General features: G+C 40.0%; 1 protein-coding gene across 1 annotated transcript in view; it reads right to left on the bottom strand.

The window, feature by feature from the left end:
• The window catches only part of dcps (decapping enzyme, scavenger), a 55,132-nt gene that overhangs the window by 14,282 nt on the left and 23,805 nt on the right, over positions 1–17,045 (bottom strand). The window contains exon 3 of the mRNA XM_072593038.1: positions 3,918–4,063. Within this exon, the coding sequence (XP_072449139.1) occupies positions 3,918–4,063 (146 nt within the window). The remainder of the gene's footprint in view (positions 1–3,917; positions 4,064–17,045) is intronic.

A 17,045-nucleotide genomic window follows, 5' to 3' on the forward strand; every position in this document is an offset into this window, starting at 1 on the left:
GTAATGGAGTATAATGTAGGAAAATGTGAAGTTGTTCATTTTGAAAGGGAGAACAAAAGAATAGAATATTAATTAAATGGAGAGAATTGGAGAAAGCTGCAACACAAAGGGACCTGGCAGTACTTGTGCATGAAACACAAACAGCTAACACACAATTAAACTGGAGCGGATTACAAGATTAGATTACTTACAGTGTGGAAACAGGGTCTTTGGCCCAACAAGTCCACACCGACCCTCCGAAGAGCAACCCACCCAGACTCATTCCCCTACATTTACCCCTTCACCTAACACTACGGGCAATTTAGCATGGCCAATTCACCTAACGTGCATATTTTTGGACTGTGGGAGGAAACCGGAGCACCCGGAGGAAACCCACGCAGACACGGGGAGAATGTGCAAACTCCACACAGACGGTTGCTCGAGGTGGGAATTGAACCTGGGTCTCTGGCACTGTGAGGCAGAATGTTTACCAGAATGTTGCGGAGTATAGAAGGTTTGAGTTATAAAATAAGGCTGGATAGGCTGGGACTTTTTTCACTGCAGTCTATGAGTTTGAGAGATGACCACATAGAAGTTTATAAAGTAATGAGGGGTTTAGATAGAGTTAATGGTTGCTGTTTTGTTTTCCCTAGGATGGGGGATTACAAAACTAGGGGGCACATTTTCAAAGGTGAGAGGAGAGAGATTTTAAAAACACAATAGCGGCAATTTTTCTTTACACAGACGGTGGTTCATGTGTGCAATGAATTTTCTGAGGAAGTGGTGGATGTGAGTATAATCACAATGTTTAAAAGACATTTGGATAAGTACATGAATAGGAAAGGTTTGGAGGGATATGGGCCAGGAACAGGCAGGCGGGACTAGCTTAGTTTAGGATTATGTTCAGCATGGACTCGTTGTAGTGTCATGTAGCACGGAAGTAGACCCTTTGGTCCAACAAGTACAGCACGTTATCAGGAAAGCTAACGGAATATTGACCCTTATTTCAAGGAAGATGGAGCATAAGACAAGGGGAAGTCTTTCCACAACTATACAAGATGCTGGTGAGACCAAATCTGGAATTCTGAGAGCAGTGTAGGTCCTCTTTTTTTTAGGGAAATATATCACCACATTATAAACAGTTCAGAAAAGGTTTACTAGGGTAATCCCTGATATAGACGGATTATCTTATGAGGAAAGGTTAAACAAGTTGGGAGTCAAAAAATACAACTAATGTATCCACTATCACTAAAGCTACTCCATTTAGGATCCTAGAATGCAAGCCATCAGGGGACTTATCTAACTTTAGCCTCATTGGCCTCTAATTCAGAAAACTTAGTTTTAACCTGCACCTTATGACCCAGCATTCTCGATAAACAGGCCAAAAAAATCATATACATTAAATACCGGAAGTTTATTGTATTATCACAATTTCCACAATGTCCGTGTAGTCGGCTGAGGGTATGAGTGAGAAGCTTTCTGCCACTAAGTTTATTTAAGGCAAAATTGCATTATTATTTAAATGATTTCTGCTGTAAATATAGTACAACAGTGATGTGTACACCCCCTGCATTACATTTCTATTACTTAGTGTGTGTTTTTACATTGATTATGTAGACCTCTTGATCAACTCCTGGTCCCATAGGTGCCAGATAATAAAAGGTTTGCTGTACTACTGCTCTAGTGATGGTGATGGCACTTAATTCCTCCTCCATATTCTGTAATGTTTGAAGTGTCTTCCACTGTAAAGACTGACACAAAGTTTCTGTTTAACTCCTCTGCCATTTACTTGTTCCCCAAAACTACTTTCCAGTTTCATTTTCTAAAGGGCCTATTTCACTTTTTGTCCTCTCTAATCCTTTATTTATATTTAAAGAAGCTTTTATTCTTAGCTTTTATATTGCTCACTGATTTGCCTTCATTGTTTATTTTCTCTCTTCTTATTATCTTTTATATCTCCTTTGCTGGATTCTGAAATTATCCCAGCCTTCAGGACTATCACTGACTACTGCCTCTTTAAATGCTTTTCCTTTCAAGCGGATACTCTTCTTAACTTCCTTGGTTAACCATGATTGGTTTATCCCTCTCTTAGAATCTTTTGTCCTTACTGGAATATATTGAGGCCAGACCACATAAGAGCTGATTTCCTTCTCACAAGGACATTACTGAATTGGATGGTTTTTGCAACCAATAATGGTTGTCATGGTTATCATTACTGAAACTAGCTTTACATTTCAGATACGTGGGTACAGATGCATAGTTCCTTGAAAGTGGAGTTGCAGGTGGACTGGGTGGTAAAGGCAGCATTTGGCACCTTTGCCTTCATTGATAAGTGTACTGAGTACAAGAGTTGAGATGCAATGTTGTGACTGTATAGTACATTGGTGAGGCTACATTTGGAATACTATATATAATTCTGGTCACATTTCCACAGGAAGGATGGTGTTAAATGTGAGAGGGTGCTGAAAAGATTTACAAGGATTTTGCTGGGACTAGAAGGTTTGAGTTACAGGGAGAGGATGAATAGCCTGGGGCTTTCCTCCCTGGAGCATCAGAGGCTGAGGGGTGATCTTATAGATGTTAATAAAATCATAGGGCATGGATAGGGTGAATAGTCAAGGTCTTTTCCCCAGGATAGGGGAGTCCAAAACTGTTGGACATATGTTTAAAGTGAGAGTGGAAAGATTTAAAAGGGGCCTGAGGGATAACTTTTTCACACATAGGGTGGTACGTGTACAGAATGAGCTGCCAGAGGAAAAGTAGTGACGACAGGTACAATTATAACATTTAAAAGGCATCTGGATGGGTATATGAGAGAAAGAGTTTAGAGGGATATGGGCCAAATACTGGCAAATGGGGCTAGTTTAGTTTACGAAATCTGGTCAATGCAGATGAGTTGGGCTGAAGGGTCTGTTTCCGTGCTGTATAACTGTTATGATCCTATTTAGTACCTGAATTTGGAAAATGCGATAAGCTACTGTGGAAGGATTTAAGCTCATTTTCCTAGTACTAGCCAGGCCTCTGGATTATGCATCTGGCTGTGTCTACTATTCCTTAAGTCCATATTTGGCAGATCACCTTCTCCTAATCCATGTTTAGTGATAGGCTCAAATCTTAAATATGTATTTCAATCATACCCTAACTACAGACAGAATGTTGGGATCTTTAAGTAGGGACATAATTTATATGTTGAGAGATATAATTCTGAGGTTATATCTGGCCTCAGTGAAACATTTAAGAGTACTGTGAAATTTTTGTCTCTTCATTTAAAAACTATTCATTTATTGGATGAAACATACATGAAGTATGACTCGATTCACTCCAGAACAAAAGAAGCATAGAGTTCAGAACAAATGGTTTACCCTGGGACATACTCCTCTGAAGATAAGTTAAAGGATGATTTAATGAAAATATTTAAGATTTTGCAAAATATGGATTTAGAGACATTATGTTTTGTGTGAACATCAGGAGCAAAGGGCAATCATTCCATATAAAGGATGACATTAAAGGAACTTAGGCAAAATATTCTCAGTTAAACACAGAATGATGATATGTAATAGATTGACCTGAAAGAGTTCACAAAGGATTAGATAGGTTTGTGTCAGCAAATATGAATCACTATTATCAGATTTGGAAAATGCATTAAAATCGCAAAAGCCCTTTGATCCATCCATCTGCACCCCCCCCCCCCCCCCCCCCCCATGACAAAAAAACTACAATAAATCTACAGTAGCCCCACTTTCCAGCAGGAAAATTAATAAAAAGGAAAGCAATCTCAATGTTGTTTTTATATATCTCCAAATATCCTAACAAGCCATGGTGTTGGGAGATACCGAGGACAGAGGACAGAACTCAAGCCTGTCTGCACATTCACTTGTGACAGTATCTTCAAAAAAAAGCAAAAGGCAGAGGGAGAAATTAACTGAAATGAAAAATACCTGAATACTAAAGGATTGGGACTCAATGTATGGACTGGTGATGGTTTTGTAGTCTTCTGCTGTTTCATTAATGAGGTACATCTCTTGCTTTAGATATTTCTTGATGTGCTTCTCTGTAGCTGGATATACCACTGTAGTCTTTATCTCTGCGAAAGAATGCAGACTTCATTTTAGAATGAGAAAAATGTACTTCTTTACATTCTTTAAATCAACTGTTATTTGCTCTTCACTTACCATGGTATGTTTGTTGGACATGACATTAAACATTAGGCTCATTTCTTAGGGCGGTATTTACTGGAAGCAACAAAGTTCACACATATTAAGAGCTGCTAAGACCCCTAGTTTTCTCTAATCAGGCACTTAACTGGCCAGCAACAGACTGCACGCAGCCAATGGGAAAGCAGCAGCAAATGCCAGGAATGCAAACAATCAAGGCCTCGGGTGAGTAATGGCAGGTTGAGGGTTGCAGGGAAAAGGAAAATAGATTTTATTTTACTTTTGGGTTGTCAAGGTATGCATTTGTTGCCTATCTTCCATTGACTTAGAACTGATTGGCTCTCCATACCATTTCAAAGGGTAATTAAGATTCAAGCAAATTGTTAGAGTCACATGTCGGCCAGAACACGTAAGGACTGGCAGGAGGCTGAAAGGACACAGCAAGCCACTCCTGAAGAAGGGTTACACCCGAAACTTCGACTTCTGCACCTCCTGCTGTTGCCTAGGTGTATTCTTCCAGCCCTCTGCTTGGTACTTTGGATTCTAGCATCTGCAGATCTTTTTGTCAATGAACATGTGGCGAACAGCAGATTTCTTTCCCTAAATCACATTAGTAAATCTGTTTTTTTCAAAATGACAATCAAGATAGATAGATGGCTATCATCAGACCAGTTTTTAAAAATATTAATTTCATATTTTTTTCTATTGAACTCAAATTTCACCATTTGCCATGAGTGATTCGAAACTATGTCGCCAAAACATTAACATGGATTACCATTCCAATAACATGACCACCATGCCTCCTGCTTCAGGAATGTTTGTAGCAGGGTCTCAGCAGCTACTCCAAACATGACGCTATGCTCCTCGCTTAGCACTGAGATTTTTGAATGCGGGGTGCTATGGAGTTGAAGGTGTGAACTATACTTTAAGAGACAGTGAAAGCTGTTTTGCACTGAAAGGTTGCAGGGACACACCATGTGACTGACTAGCAGTCTCAGCGTGTACTAGAAAATTGAAAATCTGTAACATTTGGCTGTGAAACAAATACCTGACTTTTGGTTGCTATGCTTTCACAACAGTTTGAATTTAGCCAATTGGTTTAAACTATGCTCCAGGATACTAAAACTAAACCAAATTAGAATTTTACTGTCTTGTCAACATCAGACGTTTGAGGTATAAAGAAGCTGGTATTTTGAGAGTTAGCCAGACAGAGCGACCAACTGCCATTGTCAGAGTATCTGTTAGCAAAACACTCTCTATCAAAAGTATCTTTTCATGTGAAACATCTTTGCAGCAAAAGACCAAAGACGACACAGGGAGATCTACAGTCAGAGGAAGACATTCACCAGAGACGACAACCGCTGTAGGGTTTTGAAAATTAAGTTGATGCAATTTTAGTAGTGGTATGTATAGGAAGAGTATATTGTTATAGAGTTGGAGGCAGATAACAAGCAGTTAGGAGAAAGGAGACTTAGAGTTGTAAATAGTTGTTGCTTAATGTTCACTTTTAGAGTTAGAGAATAAATTGATTTATTTCTTCAAATAGAGGAATGTGGGAGTTCTCTGTCACTCACACTTTAACAGATTATGAGATGAGGTGAGTCTGGGTGTTTGGCTGAATTAGCAGAGGAGTTTACTGCCGTGTGGTAACAGGGGAGATTGCAAGTGATACCATTAGGCTTCATGTCTATGAGCTCTGATGTTAATTGAGGCAGAGGCAAGAGGATAACATTCGTCACCCTTTCATCTGATTAAATGCCTACTCCACCAAACTTGGAACGAGGGGAGGGCTTAAAATGCTAGACTTAGCCTCCAAAAAGATTATTGTTTAACTGTTAGCTTCACCTTGTCTGCATTTTATATATTCATTTTCTAAATTCAGTCATGATTGGCAAGGTTATAACATGCCCCTGACTGCTCTAGTGAAAGTGATTGTGAGCCACTTTCTTGCATAACTATCATGTAGTGTAGGTACACCGCAGTACTGTTTCACAAGTCAGGATGGTTTGTGGCTTGGAAGGCTTATAAATGGTGGTGTTCCTATCCATCTACTGCCCTTGTTGTTCTGGGTGGTGGAGGCTATGAGTTTGCAACATGTAATCAAAAAGTCTTGATGAGTTGCTACAGTCAATCTTGTAATATGGCACACACTGCAGTCACTGTGGAATGATGGTGAAAGGTGTGAATGTTTAAGATGGAGGGTGGGGGGTGCCAATCAATAAACTCTTTTGTGCTTGATGGTACTGAATTTCTTGAGTTTTTTGGAGCTGCATATATCCGAGCAAATTTAAGAATATTTTATCACTCTCCTGATTTGTGTGTTGGAGATGGGCAACAGTTTTGTTTGAAGCTGAAAGGGGAGTTACTCGCCACAGACCTCCCAACCTCTGATGTGTCTTGCAGTCAAAATGTTTAAGAGTAATGTAACAATAGATTCAGAAATGTAAACACAGTGAAAAAGTATCAACTCATTATATTTCTTAAACAGTTTCTGGCTGTAATCTAACCAAATCAGCTCACAATGAAAATTGTGGTTGGAGAGATCAAGCAGCTGAAGATAAACCTGCAAGTCTGAAATGAGTAGAGAAAATGCTAGAAGTAGACAGCTCTGAGAGCATCCACAAAGATATAAAGTGGATTATGACATTCTAGCAATGTATATTCTGAGGTTACCATGAAGGTCCTGCCTTCTTAAACTCATCCCGCACCTGATGCATGGTGACCTTCAGGTTAAACGTACCACAAGTCATCTCCCTCCAATGAGAGAATGCCCATATGGTCCTCTGGGATGGTGCCAACTTTACCTTTCTCTTCATTATTATGGATCAAGCACTAGTCTCGAATAACATAGGCTAGTAGAAATCAGTTAGAGCCTGTTTAGGTGCATAACCATTGAAGTAACCCCACAGAGGCTAGTATCCCATCACCAAGTCACCCTTTATTTACCTGTGTATAGTACTTGACATTGAGCAAGCTTCCTCAGGGCCACCTCTGACACTACTGTTTATTATTATTTTCTGAATCTGTTTATTTTTATTTTATTAACCGGTACAAATTACAAACAGTTAACAATGAAGAGCAGTTTACAAGAAACAGCAATTTACAGGGAAAAGGGGAGGTAAGGCCAGACCCCAAACCCTACCGTACACGACACTCCCATTTATACCTGTCAGCCAGGGCTCTCTGATTGGACCAGGTGAACAGTTCCAATCAGGGAACTCATATTCTATGAGACCCGCCTGGCTGACTTCGTTACAATCACAAGTGTGTTTAACAGGAGAGATTCAGCGATTCAGTGCTCGGAATCAACAAGGTACTGCAGACCACCAGCAGCACAATTCTATACCAATCTTTCACTGCAAAGTCTACTTATCCTGCCCTTCACAATCATGTTAGATTATCAACACTGGCCCAATAATGAATCTACAGAGTTGCCAACCCAGTGAATTTACAACACAGGGCCATAATGGAAACAACATACGACATCACACTGTTATTCTACAAATGGATTAAATTTGAGCTCTGCAGTCCCTCCATATCCGGTTGTGAATACTGACACATCAGTTGAAAAAAAACCTAAATGTGGCGGTTCCACAAACATGTCCACTTTCAATTTCAGTGGAACAAGAACAAGTCTGTCCAAGGTAAACTACAATCAAAGATTAGCAGGCAGAACTGTCATCAATCAATTGTTTGTCTTTAAAAGAGAAGATAGTTTGAGAGACAATGCACAAATGGGAAAAGAAGGGAAAACAAAACCAGAGCACACTGGATGACTTTGGATTTAGAGTAAGATGAAGCAGAAAAAGGAGTATCTGTCAGATGCTCAGTTCACAATATAAGTGAGAGCCAGAAAGGATTTGGAAAGTTCAGAGCAAAATCAGAAAAGGATGTAAGTGAGGCAAAGAGAGAGTTTCAGAAGAGACTGGTATTGACTAGAAAAGGAAATCCAAAAATCAACTATAGTCACATAAATATCAAAAGGGTCAGAAGAATGGAATAGATTTGGGATCAAAAAAGCAGAAAGCATGGCTAAGAACTAAATAACTACTTCCACAACTGACTTCACCAAGAGAAATGCCAAAGTCACTGGTGAAAGGGAAGGCAGTTCAGATACGAAATGAACTATAAATTTATAATGAGGAGCTGTCTACTAAGGCTGAGCTTGAAGGTTGATAAGGATAGATGATAATGAAATTGACAGATACGTAGTAGATGAAATTTAATTCAGAGAAATGTGAAGTCATACATTTTGGTAGGAAAAACACGGGAAGGCAATGTAAAACAAAGAATGCAGGTCTAAAGGGGGTAGAGGATCAGACAGATCTGGGCGCATTAAGTTCTTAGATTGCTAAAGTAGGAGGACAGGCTTAGAAGGTGGTTAGAAAGGCGTAAAGATTCTTAGTCTTTATAAACAGAGATATTGCATACAACAGCAAGATTATGTATTTACTAACAACATTGGTTTAACCCTCCACCAACCTCTCTTCTACCTTTGAGCCAGTTCTGTATCCAAATGGCTAGTTCTCCCTGTATTCCATGAGATCTAACCTTGCTAATCAGTCTCCCATGGGGAACCTTGTCGAACGCCTTACTGAAGTCCATATAGATCACGTCCACCATTCTGGCCTCATCAAGCCTCTTTGTTACTTCTTCAAAAAACTTAATCAAGGTTGTGAGACATGATATTTAGATTAGATAACTAACATTGTGGAAGCAGACCCTTCGGCCCAACAAGTCCACACCGATCCGCCGAAGCGCAACCCACCCAAACCCATTCCCTTATACCTAACACTACGGGCAATTTAGCATGGCCAATTCACCTAGCCTGCACATTTGTGGGCTGTGGGAGGAAACCGGAGCACCTGGAGGAAATCCATGCAGACACGGGGAGAATGTGCAAACTCCACACAGTCAGTCGCCCGAGGCAGGAATTGAACCCAGGTCTCTGGCGTTGTGAGGCAGCAGTGTTAACCACTATGCCACCGTGCTGCCCCTATTTTTAGATTAGATTAGATTATTTCCAATGTGGAAACAGGCTCTTCAGCCCAACAAGTCTACACTGACCCTCTGAAGAGCAACCCACCCAGACCCATTAAAATTCCTAAGCATAAAGCCATGTTGTCTTTATTTCTTTTATTCCTTTTATTTCTTCTGTACTTCATCAATCAATGCATTTACATTAGTCAAACATAAAAAGTCATTTCAGGTCTGTGATGGCTCCCCTGAATTAACTCAAACCTCGCCAGGTGCTTGATAATCTTTTCCACTGATTAATGTTTTCAAACTGTTACTGACCACTGCTTAAACTAACCAAACTGTAGTCACTAGGACAGACTTTATCACCCTTTCTTGAACAAGAGTTTTAAATTTACGTCTTTTCTTTATCATCTTCCCTGTACCTTGGGAAGATTTTGGCAGATTCTTCTGCTACCTCAAACTCCATTTTCCTTGGCAACATGGGATCCAGACCAGGAAGCCTTTAAACACACCCTAGCTTTTCGAGTTAATCATGGCTTTGCTTAATTCTCACCCCATCCATATACTCCCACTTTTCACCGATATTTTATAACCATCTAGCTCCTGAGTAAACACTGGCACGAATTACAAGTTAAATATTCTAGGATTGTCCCTTGTGCGTCCATGCATGTATCACTTTCTCTGTTCTTAACAGGCTCTATTATCTCTTACTACGTTCAAGATTCACAGAAAAGTTTGGTGTTTCTTTTTATATCTATTGCTGTTCTATCCGCATGCTCTCCATTTACCAGTGTTATTTTTCTACTTACTTTCCCTTCCAAAGTTCTTGGCACAGTTCTCACTTGAAGATTTTAATTGACAGGCATAGTCTATCCTTTTGCAGTTTCATTAAATTCTAACAACCTCGACATCCATGGAGCTCTGGCTTTGGTTCCCCTGACCTTCCCTCTTGTTGGATTGTATGTTCCATCTGTCAAAAACAACTCTTCCTTAAGTATCATTGATTGTTTCACCACTTTGCACCTATTAAACTTTGGTTTCATTTTACTAGATCCTCTCTGTCCTTAATGTTACAAGGCTCTGGATGTAGGTTTGCTCACTGAGCTGTAAGGTTCATTTCCAGATGTTTCGTCACTACACTAGGTAACATCTTCAGTGAACCTTGGGATGAAGCACTGGCCGTGTAGCCCGCTTTCTATTTAGTGTTTGGGTTTCCTTGTGTCGGTGATGTAATTTCCTATGGTGATGTCATTTCCTGTTCTTTTTCTCAGGGGGTGATAAATGAAATCCAAGTCAATGTGTTTGTTGATAGAGTTCCGGTTGGAATGCCATGCATCTAGGAATTCTCGTGTGTCTCTCTGTTTAGCTTGTCCTAGGATGGATGTGTTGTCCCAGTCGAAGTGGCATCCTTCCTCATCTGTATGTAAGGATACTAGCGAGAGTGGGTCATGTCTTTTTGTGGCTAGTTGATGTTCATGTTTCCTGGTGGCTAGTTTTCTGCCTGTTTATCCAAAGTCATGTTTATTACAGTTCTTGCAAAGTATTTTGTAAATGACTTTAGTTTTGCTTGTTGTCTGTATAAGGTCTTTCAAATTCATTAGCTGCTGTTTTATTGTGTTGGTGGGTTTGTGGGCTACCATGATGCCAAGGGGTCTGAGTAGTCTGGCAGTCATATCTGAGATGTCTTTGATGTAGGGGAGAGTGGCTAGGGTTTCTGGACATGTTTTGTCTGCTTGTTTGGGTTTGTTGCTGAGAAATCGGTGGACTGTGTTCATTGGGTACCCATTCTTTTTGAATGTACGGTGTAAGTGATTTTCCTTGCTCTGCGTAATCCCTCTATGCTGCAGTGTGTAGTGGCTCGTTGAAATAATATCCTAATGCAACTTCGTTTGTGGGTGTTGGGATGATTGCTTCTGTAGTTCAATATTTGGTCCATATGTGTTGTTTTCATGTAGACACTGGTCTGAAGTTCTCCATTGGCTGTTCGCTCTACTGCGACATCTAGGAATGGCAGTTTGTTGTTTTTCTTCCTCTTTAGTGAATTTTATGCCAGTAAGAGTGTTATTGATGGTCTTGAAGGTTTCCTGTAATTTGTTTCATTAAGTAATGACAAAGGTGTCATCTATGTAGCGGACCCAAAGTTTGGGTTGGATGGTTAGTTCAAGTCTCTGCATTACTGCCTCTCCTAAGAACCCTGATATTGGAGATCTCACAGGTGTTTTGGTTTGTCTGTAGGTTTTGTTGTTGAAGGTGAAGTGTGAGGTAAGGCATAGGTCCATGAGCTTGATGATACTGTCCTTGCTGATGAAGTTGATATTGTTTGGTACAAGTGTCTTTGGGGCTTCTAACAGTGTAGTCAGTGTTTCCTTGGCCAGCTTGATGTTGATGGATGTGAACAGGGTTGTTACTTCAAAGGAGACCATTATTTCGCCCTCTTCTATCTTAGTGTCTTTGATGGTCTTCAGGGATTCTTGGGTGGAGTGGATGGAGTGGCATAAGTGTTTTAGTCTTTGGTGTAGCTCCTTGGCCAGTCTGTAAGTTGGTGTTCCAGGTAGCGAGACTATGGGTCTGAGGGGGAGCTACTGATATGTGAATTTTGGATAATCCATAGAAGCGTGTTGTGTTGGATCCGTCTGGTTTTATTTTTTGAAAGTCAGACTTATTTCTCCAGATTGCTGATGTGTTTTGAGTAGGGCTGTGATTTGGTTCTGTAGTTGTGGGGTCGGGTCTATCGCCACCAGTTGGTAAGTATTGGTATCTGCAAGTAGTGCATTTGCTTTCTGAATGTAGTCTTTTTAATTTAAAATGACTGTCAAGCGTCCTTTGTCTACAGGTAGGATAACAATGTTTTTATCTTTTTTTTAGTCTTTTTAGTGCTTTCCTTTCTTGTGTATTGAGTGTGTTTCCTTCCTTTTTCCTGCTTAGTGTTGGTGCAACTTCCTGTCTGATGGTTTGGCAGGTGTCTTCTGTGAGTTGGTTATCTTTCAGTGTTGTTTCTAATGCTGCTAAAAAAAAATTCTTGTCCACATCCTGGGAGTTGTAATTTCCCATTAACCAACTCCTGAGAAAAAAAACAGGAAAGTACATCACTATAGGAAATGGCGTCACCATAGGAAATGACATCACGAACCCAAAGAAAACCAAACGTATAAATAGAAAGCAGGCTACACCACCAGTGCTTCATCCTGAGGCTCACTGAAGGTGTTCTGTACTATGATGACGAAATGTCTGATAAACGAACATGGATTGCTAGGGAACATAGCTTGTAGCACTGACCGAAAACAATGGCTTTAACCTTCCCAATGTTTAGCAGCCAGAAGACCTTACTGTGATCAATATTGATGATGTAAAGGAGAATTTAATTGGTTAGTTGTAATGAAAAAAGGAAAGCACCCTGCAGAAGTAGCACCATAGAATTTCTTCAAACCATTTTGCCCCTCTCCAAAATCTGTGTTTATTTTAACCTTTTGTAAGTTCAAAGGTCTTTATTAGGTCACTGCTCATCCCTCTGTCTTCACAAGAAACAAGATTTGTAGTTAAGAGTTGCGAATAATTTTCCTGTGCTGTTTTTAATTGAAAGATCTCATGTTACTGGGCCACAGCTGCTGCTCAAACCTCATTAATATTACATGGCTGTCATGGTATTGCAGCTGTGTTTTCATTTACTTATAATCAGCATCAGTTTCAAGTGTTGTAAGTGCCAAACCAGAAGAAAAATGGAAAACACTGAATTTACTGTAAATACTCTCAGCCATTATTCTCATGTAAGTATTATTAAACAGCTTTGTGTTCACTTTGAACATAGGCGTTCATCATGATTCTGTGACATCCATGTATGTACAGCAGGGGCCAATACATAGTCATCAGGGAGAGACATGCTGCTTGGTTCTTTCAGCTGAAGTATATTAAACTCAGCACAGTCCAGCTGCTGAACCTTGGACCACCTAGGTTTTGTAAAGCTGTTAATCACTCAATGAAATCGTGATCCACTGGGGGAGTTTGTAAATTATAACACATTTATTTTTTTTAGCAATCTTTTAATCTCTGAAATTTACATTGTTTGCCCATCTTGTCTCTAGTCCTCATATAAGCCATTAAAATAAAGGCAGAAAGTCTTAAAGACTCAGTTCCCAGTATCCTACTGGGATAATTTAAACAGCAATTCCTAGCACTGTGAAACATAGAGGGGAGTACTAGAGCAATAAAAAAGGAAAACAGAGATGATTAAAGTCAGAGGTTGGATGCAAAATTAAAGAAAATGTGTTATTAAATCTGGCACAGAATTAGGAAGGATTAAAGGAAAGAAGCCAGAGAATTCATTAGCTTTAGATCGCAATACAAAACAGTAATTTAAAACATCTGGATCAGATTGAAGACTGTGGGAAAGGTACAAACTTGGAAAGTTTAGTTTTATCAAGTCAACAGGTACATTACTATGTAGATCAGACTCTACTGTTGTAGTGAACTTGCTGGTTGCTCATCAAAACAGTTGATTATAGTTACTTCTCCTATTATCTTCCTTAAATCAGGTCCAGCAGCCAGAATAGAAAGTGATGAAATATCTATAATTTCATGAAATTATATGTAATCTCACCTTCCTTCTTACCTGATGTGTCATTCTGGAGTCTGAATGGTTGTAATGTAGTTAGCAATTTCCTTTACAGACGGCAATTGTCAGATGCTTACATCACAGGTGCAGCCAAAAAAGCACCCAACATTGTGTCCACAAACAGCAATCTCATTGCCTAACCACTTCGACAAACTCCAATCCACATTGCAGTTTGTTCCAAAACCCCTCTGGGAATTTTGAGACACTGAAAATTTTTAGTAATCTCTGAACATGTAATTTGCTTCAGCTTTTAGCATTTATACTCACTTGGTAACCATAGCAAGAGTTCCTGGGCTTTCACCTGTACTTCTTGGCACACGTTCATGTGCTTCAAGCTGCTTTTTCTATTTACAGGTTTGTGTTTGTATTTGTATTTCAGCTTCTCTCAGTGACCTTATACTCCAAAACAGGTTACACTTACATACTGACTGTCACAACTTGAGGGTATCTTAAAGTGCTTTTCAATGCTGTAGAAGCATTGTCACTATTATAACAGAGGAAATGCAGCAGCAAAATTATGGAGTACAAGGTTCCAAACCACGCAAATCGGCAATGTGATTACGACCACATCATCTACTTTATTGAAATAAAACAATGAACCAAAGATGCCTGGAGATCTAAAACAAATAAGAACAGAAATTGCAGGAGAAACTCAGCAGGTCTGCCAGCACCTGTGGAGAGAAGGCAGAGTTAAAGCTTTAAGTTCACAGACATTTCATCAGAACCATAAGTAACTGGGAAATGGCGGCATTAATGCTGAAGGGAGAGTTGTTGATTGAGGGATAAATATTGCCTCAGAAAATAGGGACAATGCCCTGCTCTTTTTTGGTAAAATAGAACTATGGGATATTTTACTCCCACTTCAGAGATTAGATGTGATCCCTAGTTAAGTGTCTTATTTCAAAAAATATATTTCAATAGTGCAGTGCTCTCTCAGCGCTGGATTGAACATCAGTTTGGATTATTTGCCCCAATCTCTGAAGTGGGACCAAAGCTCATAAGCTGCCTGTTTAGGGTTACAGTACTACCAACTGAGCCATGACTGCTTTACACTTCAGACATCATAATTCAGAGTGGCAGGAGTAATTTCATGGTTAGCAGGTCAATTCTAGATTATTTGCTATTTGTGACATATTACAGATGAACTGAAAATTTACAAGCATTGATAGCACAACAACTATAAACAGCTGCAAATAAAAACACCAGTGTTGTTTCAAAATTGAGTACTGTCCAACATACTGTGATCAACACCCTGGAGAGAACAGAAACACTGCAGCCAAATAAAATAAATGATGCAGATCATGATGCAATGGGTTTGCAATGGTCAAAAGAAGAAAGCACATTCTGCCAAAGACAACTACAGCAAGTTTGTGTTTGCCAAGAGTCTCTCGTATTCATCAACCTGACCTCTCACACAATCAAGACCAATGAAAATCAGAAATACCCTGGGTAGGGTGAAGAGGAAGTTCCAGTACTAACGAATATAACTCGACGCAGGTAAACAGGTTAACCAAAAGGAGATGAAAAATCAACCGTGATCTCTCTGAATGGGGAAAAACCTTCGACAGAAAGAGAAGTAGGCCATTTAGCCTAAGCTTCAAATGTGAAAGGTTCCGTTGCAGCATTACTTGTCTGGCACTGGATGTCACCAGTCTGCTGCTATGGAGCTGGCATCCAGAGGTCATCACATAGGTTCAATATTTCAACAGGTTTCAAACCCAGAACTGATCATTATTTAAGTAGAACTATCCCCTGTTTAGCAATCCAAATATGTTATCATTAAAAAAAGGAAAAACTTTTTCACCCAGCGAGGTGGTAAGGGTATGGGATACCCTGGTTGGGAGGGCAGCTGAGGCAGGTAATCTCATTACACTTAAAAAGTACTTGGATGAGCACAAAATGTCATGACATTCAAGGCTATGGGCCTAGTGCTGGAAAGTGAGACTACTATAGATTGAGTATATTTTTGGCAGTACAGACCCAATGGTGACTGGTGACTTTTCTCTAATGAATGATTCTATAACTCGAAACAAAAATGTGTTAAATGAAAATCACTTGCCAATAAGAAAATGTAATAGGATGGATTATGTTCCTGACCTATAATTTTGACATTAAAACCTATTAGGATTGAGTCTAATACAGTCAAAAACCCTTTTACCAACTATTAATAACAAACTCTTTCGACTTACTTCCTGCTCATTGCTTCTCACTCCAGATTCTCCTGCTTGCCATGTCCCACCCCTGATCTGCACTTCTCAAATCATACCTTAAGCCAATGACCCAGAATCCTCCATCATTACTTCTGGATACACTCTGTCCCATTGACAGGGTAGATCCACCAGCACAGTGGTATACAGTCAGGAGGCTGAGATCCTGGTGATCCTCAAATGACTCCAGATTCCATGAAATACCATAATACCTGGACAAGCGTAGTCAAGGAAACCTCCCCCTGACTTGCTCCATACTGAATATTACCTGGAAGTCCCACGATGGATGGCAAAAGCACAGACTGTATTTTGGGCGAGAGGTTTCAGTACACATCACCAAAAGTGGCTCGACTGCACCATGGTGACCAAGCTGACTGAGTCCAGAAAAACATATGTGCCTGTGTTGACCACTGGAAGTTGGTTAGGGAACCAAAAGGAGAGAAAAATCTATTTGACTGCTCACCAACTAACGTTTTGCATATGTATCTGTCCTTTACAGTATGGTACAAGTGACCATCATACAGTCCTTTTGCAAACAATCTTCACAGTGAGGATATCCTCCAGTGTGCTGCATGGCACCACCATTGTGCAAAATGGGATAGATTTTAAACAGATCCAGCAGCTCAGAATTGAGCATTCATAAGGTGCTGTGGGGCAATCAGCAACAGAATTGTCCACTACCATCCACGACAATCTGACAAGCATGGCCTGGCAAATCTATTCTACTGTCAAGCCAGGGGATCAGCCTGGGTTTCAAGGAAGAATGCTAGAAAACAGGACAGAAACAGAAACATCTTGTGCATGTGCTCTTAGCTAAATGATCTCACAACCAATGGATGAGACTGAAGCTCCGCAATCCAATCACGTCTAATTGTGAATGATGGTAGACAACTAAACTACTAGCCCAAACAGGGGGCTGATAAATGAAGAGAAAACAGGACAAGATGTGCCAGCAGTGCAAAGGTTCTGCAAACATCATCTTCCAAACCCTCAACACCTACCACCTAGAAGAGTAAAAACAGCTTGGTGTTGTACTGCCACATAGAAAGTTGCTGGACGTCAGTTCTCTCAGCTCCTGGACATCTGTGCAGAATTCTTCACTTAGTGTCCAAGGCC

Source organism: Chiloscyllium punctatum, chromosome 23 (assembly GCF_047496795.1).
Source record: "Chiloscyllium punctatum isolate Juve2018m chromosome 23, sChiPun1.3, whole genome shotgun sequence".
NCBI lineage: Eukaryota > Metazoa > Chordata > Chondrichthyes > Orectolobiformes > Hemiscylliidae > Chiloscyllium > Chiloscyllium punctatum.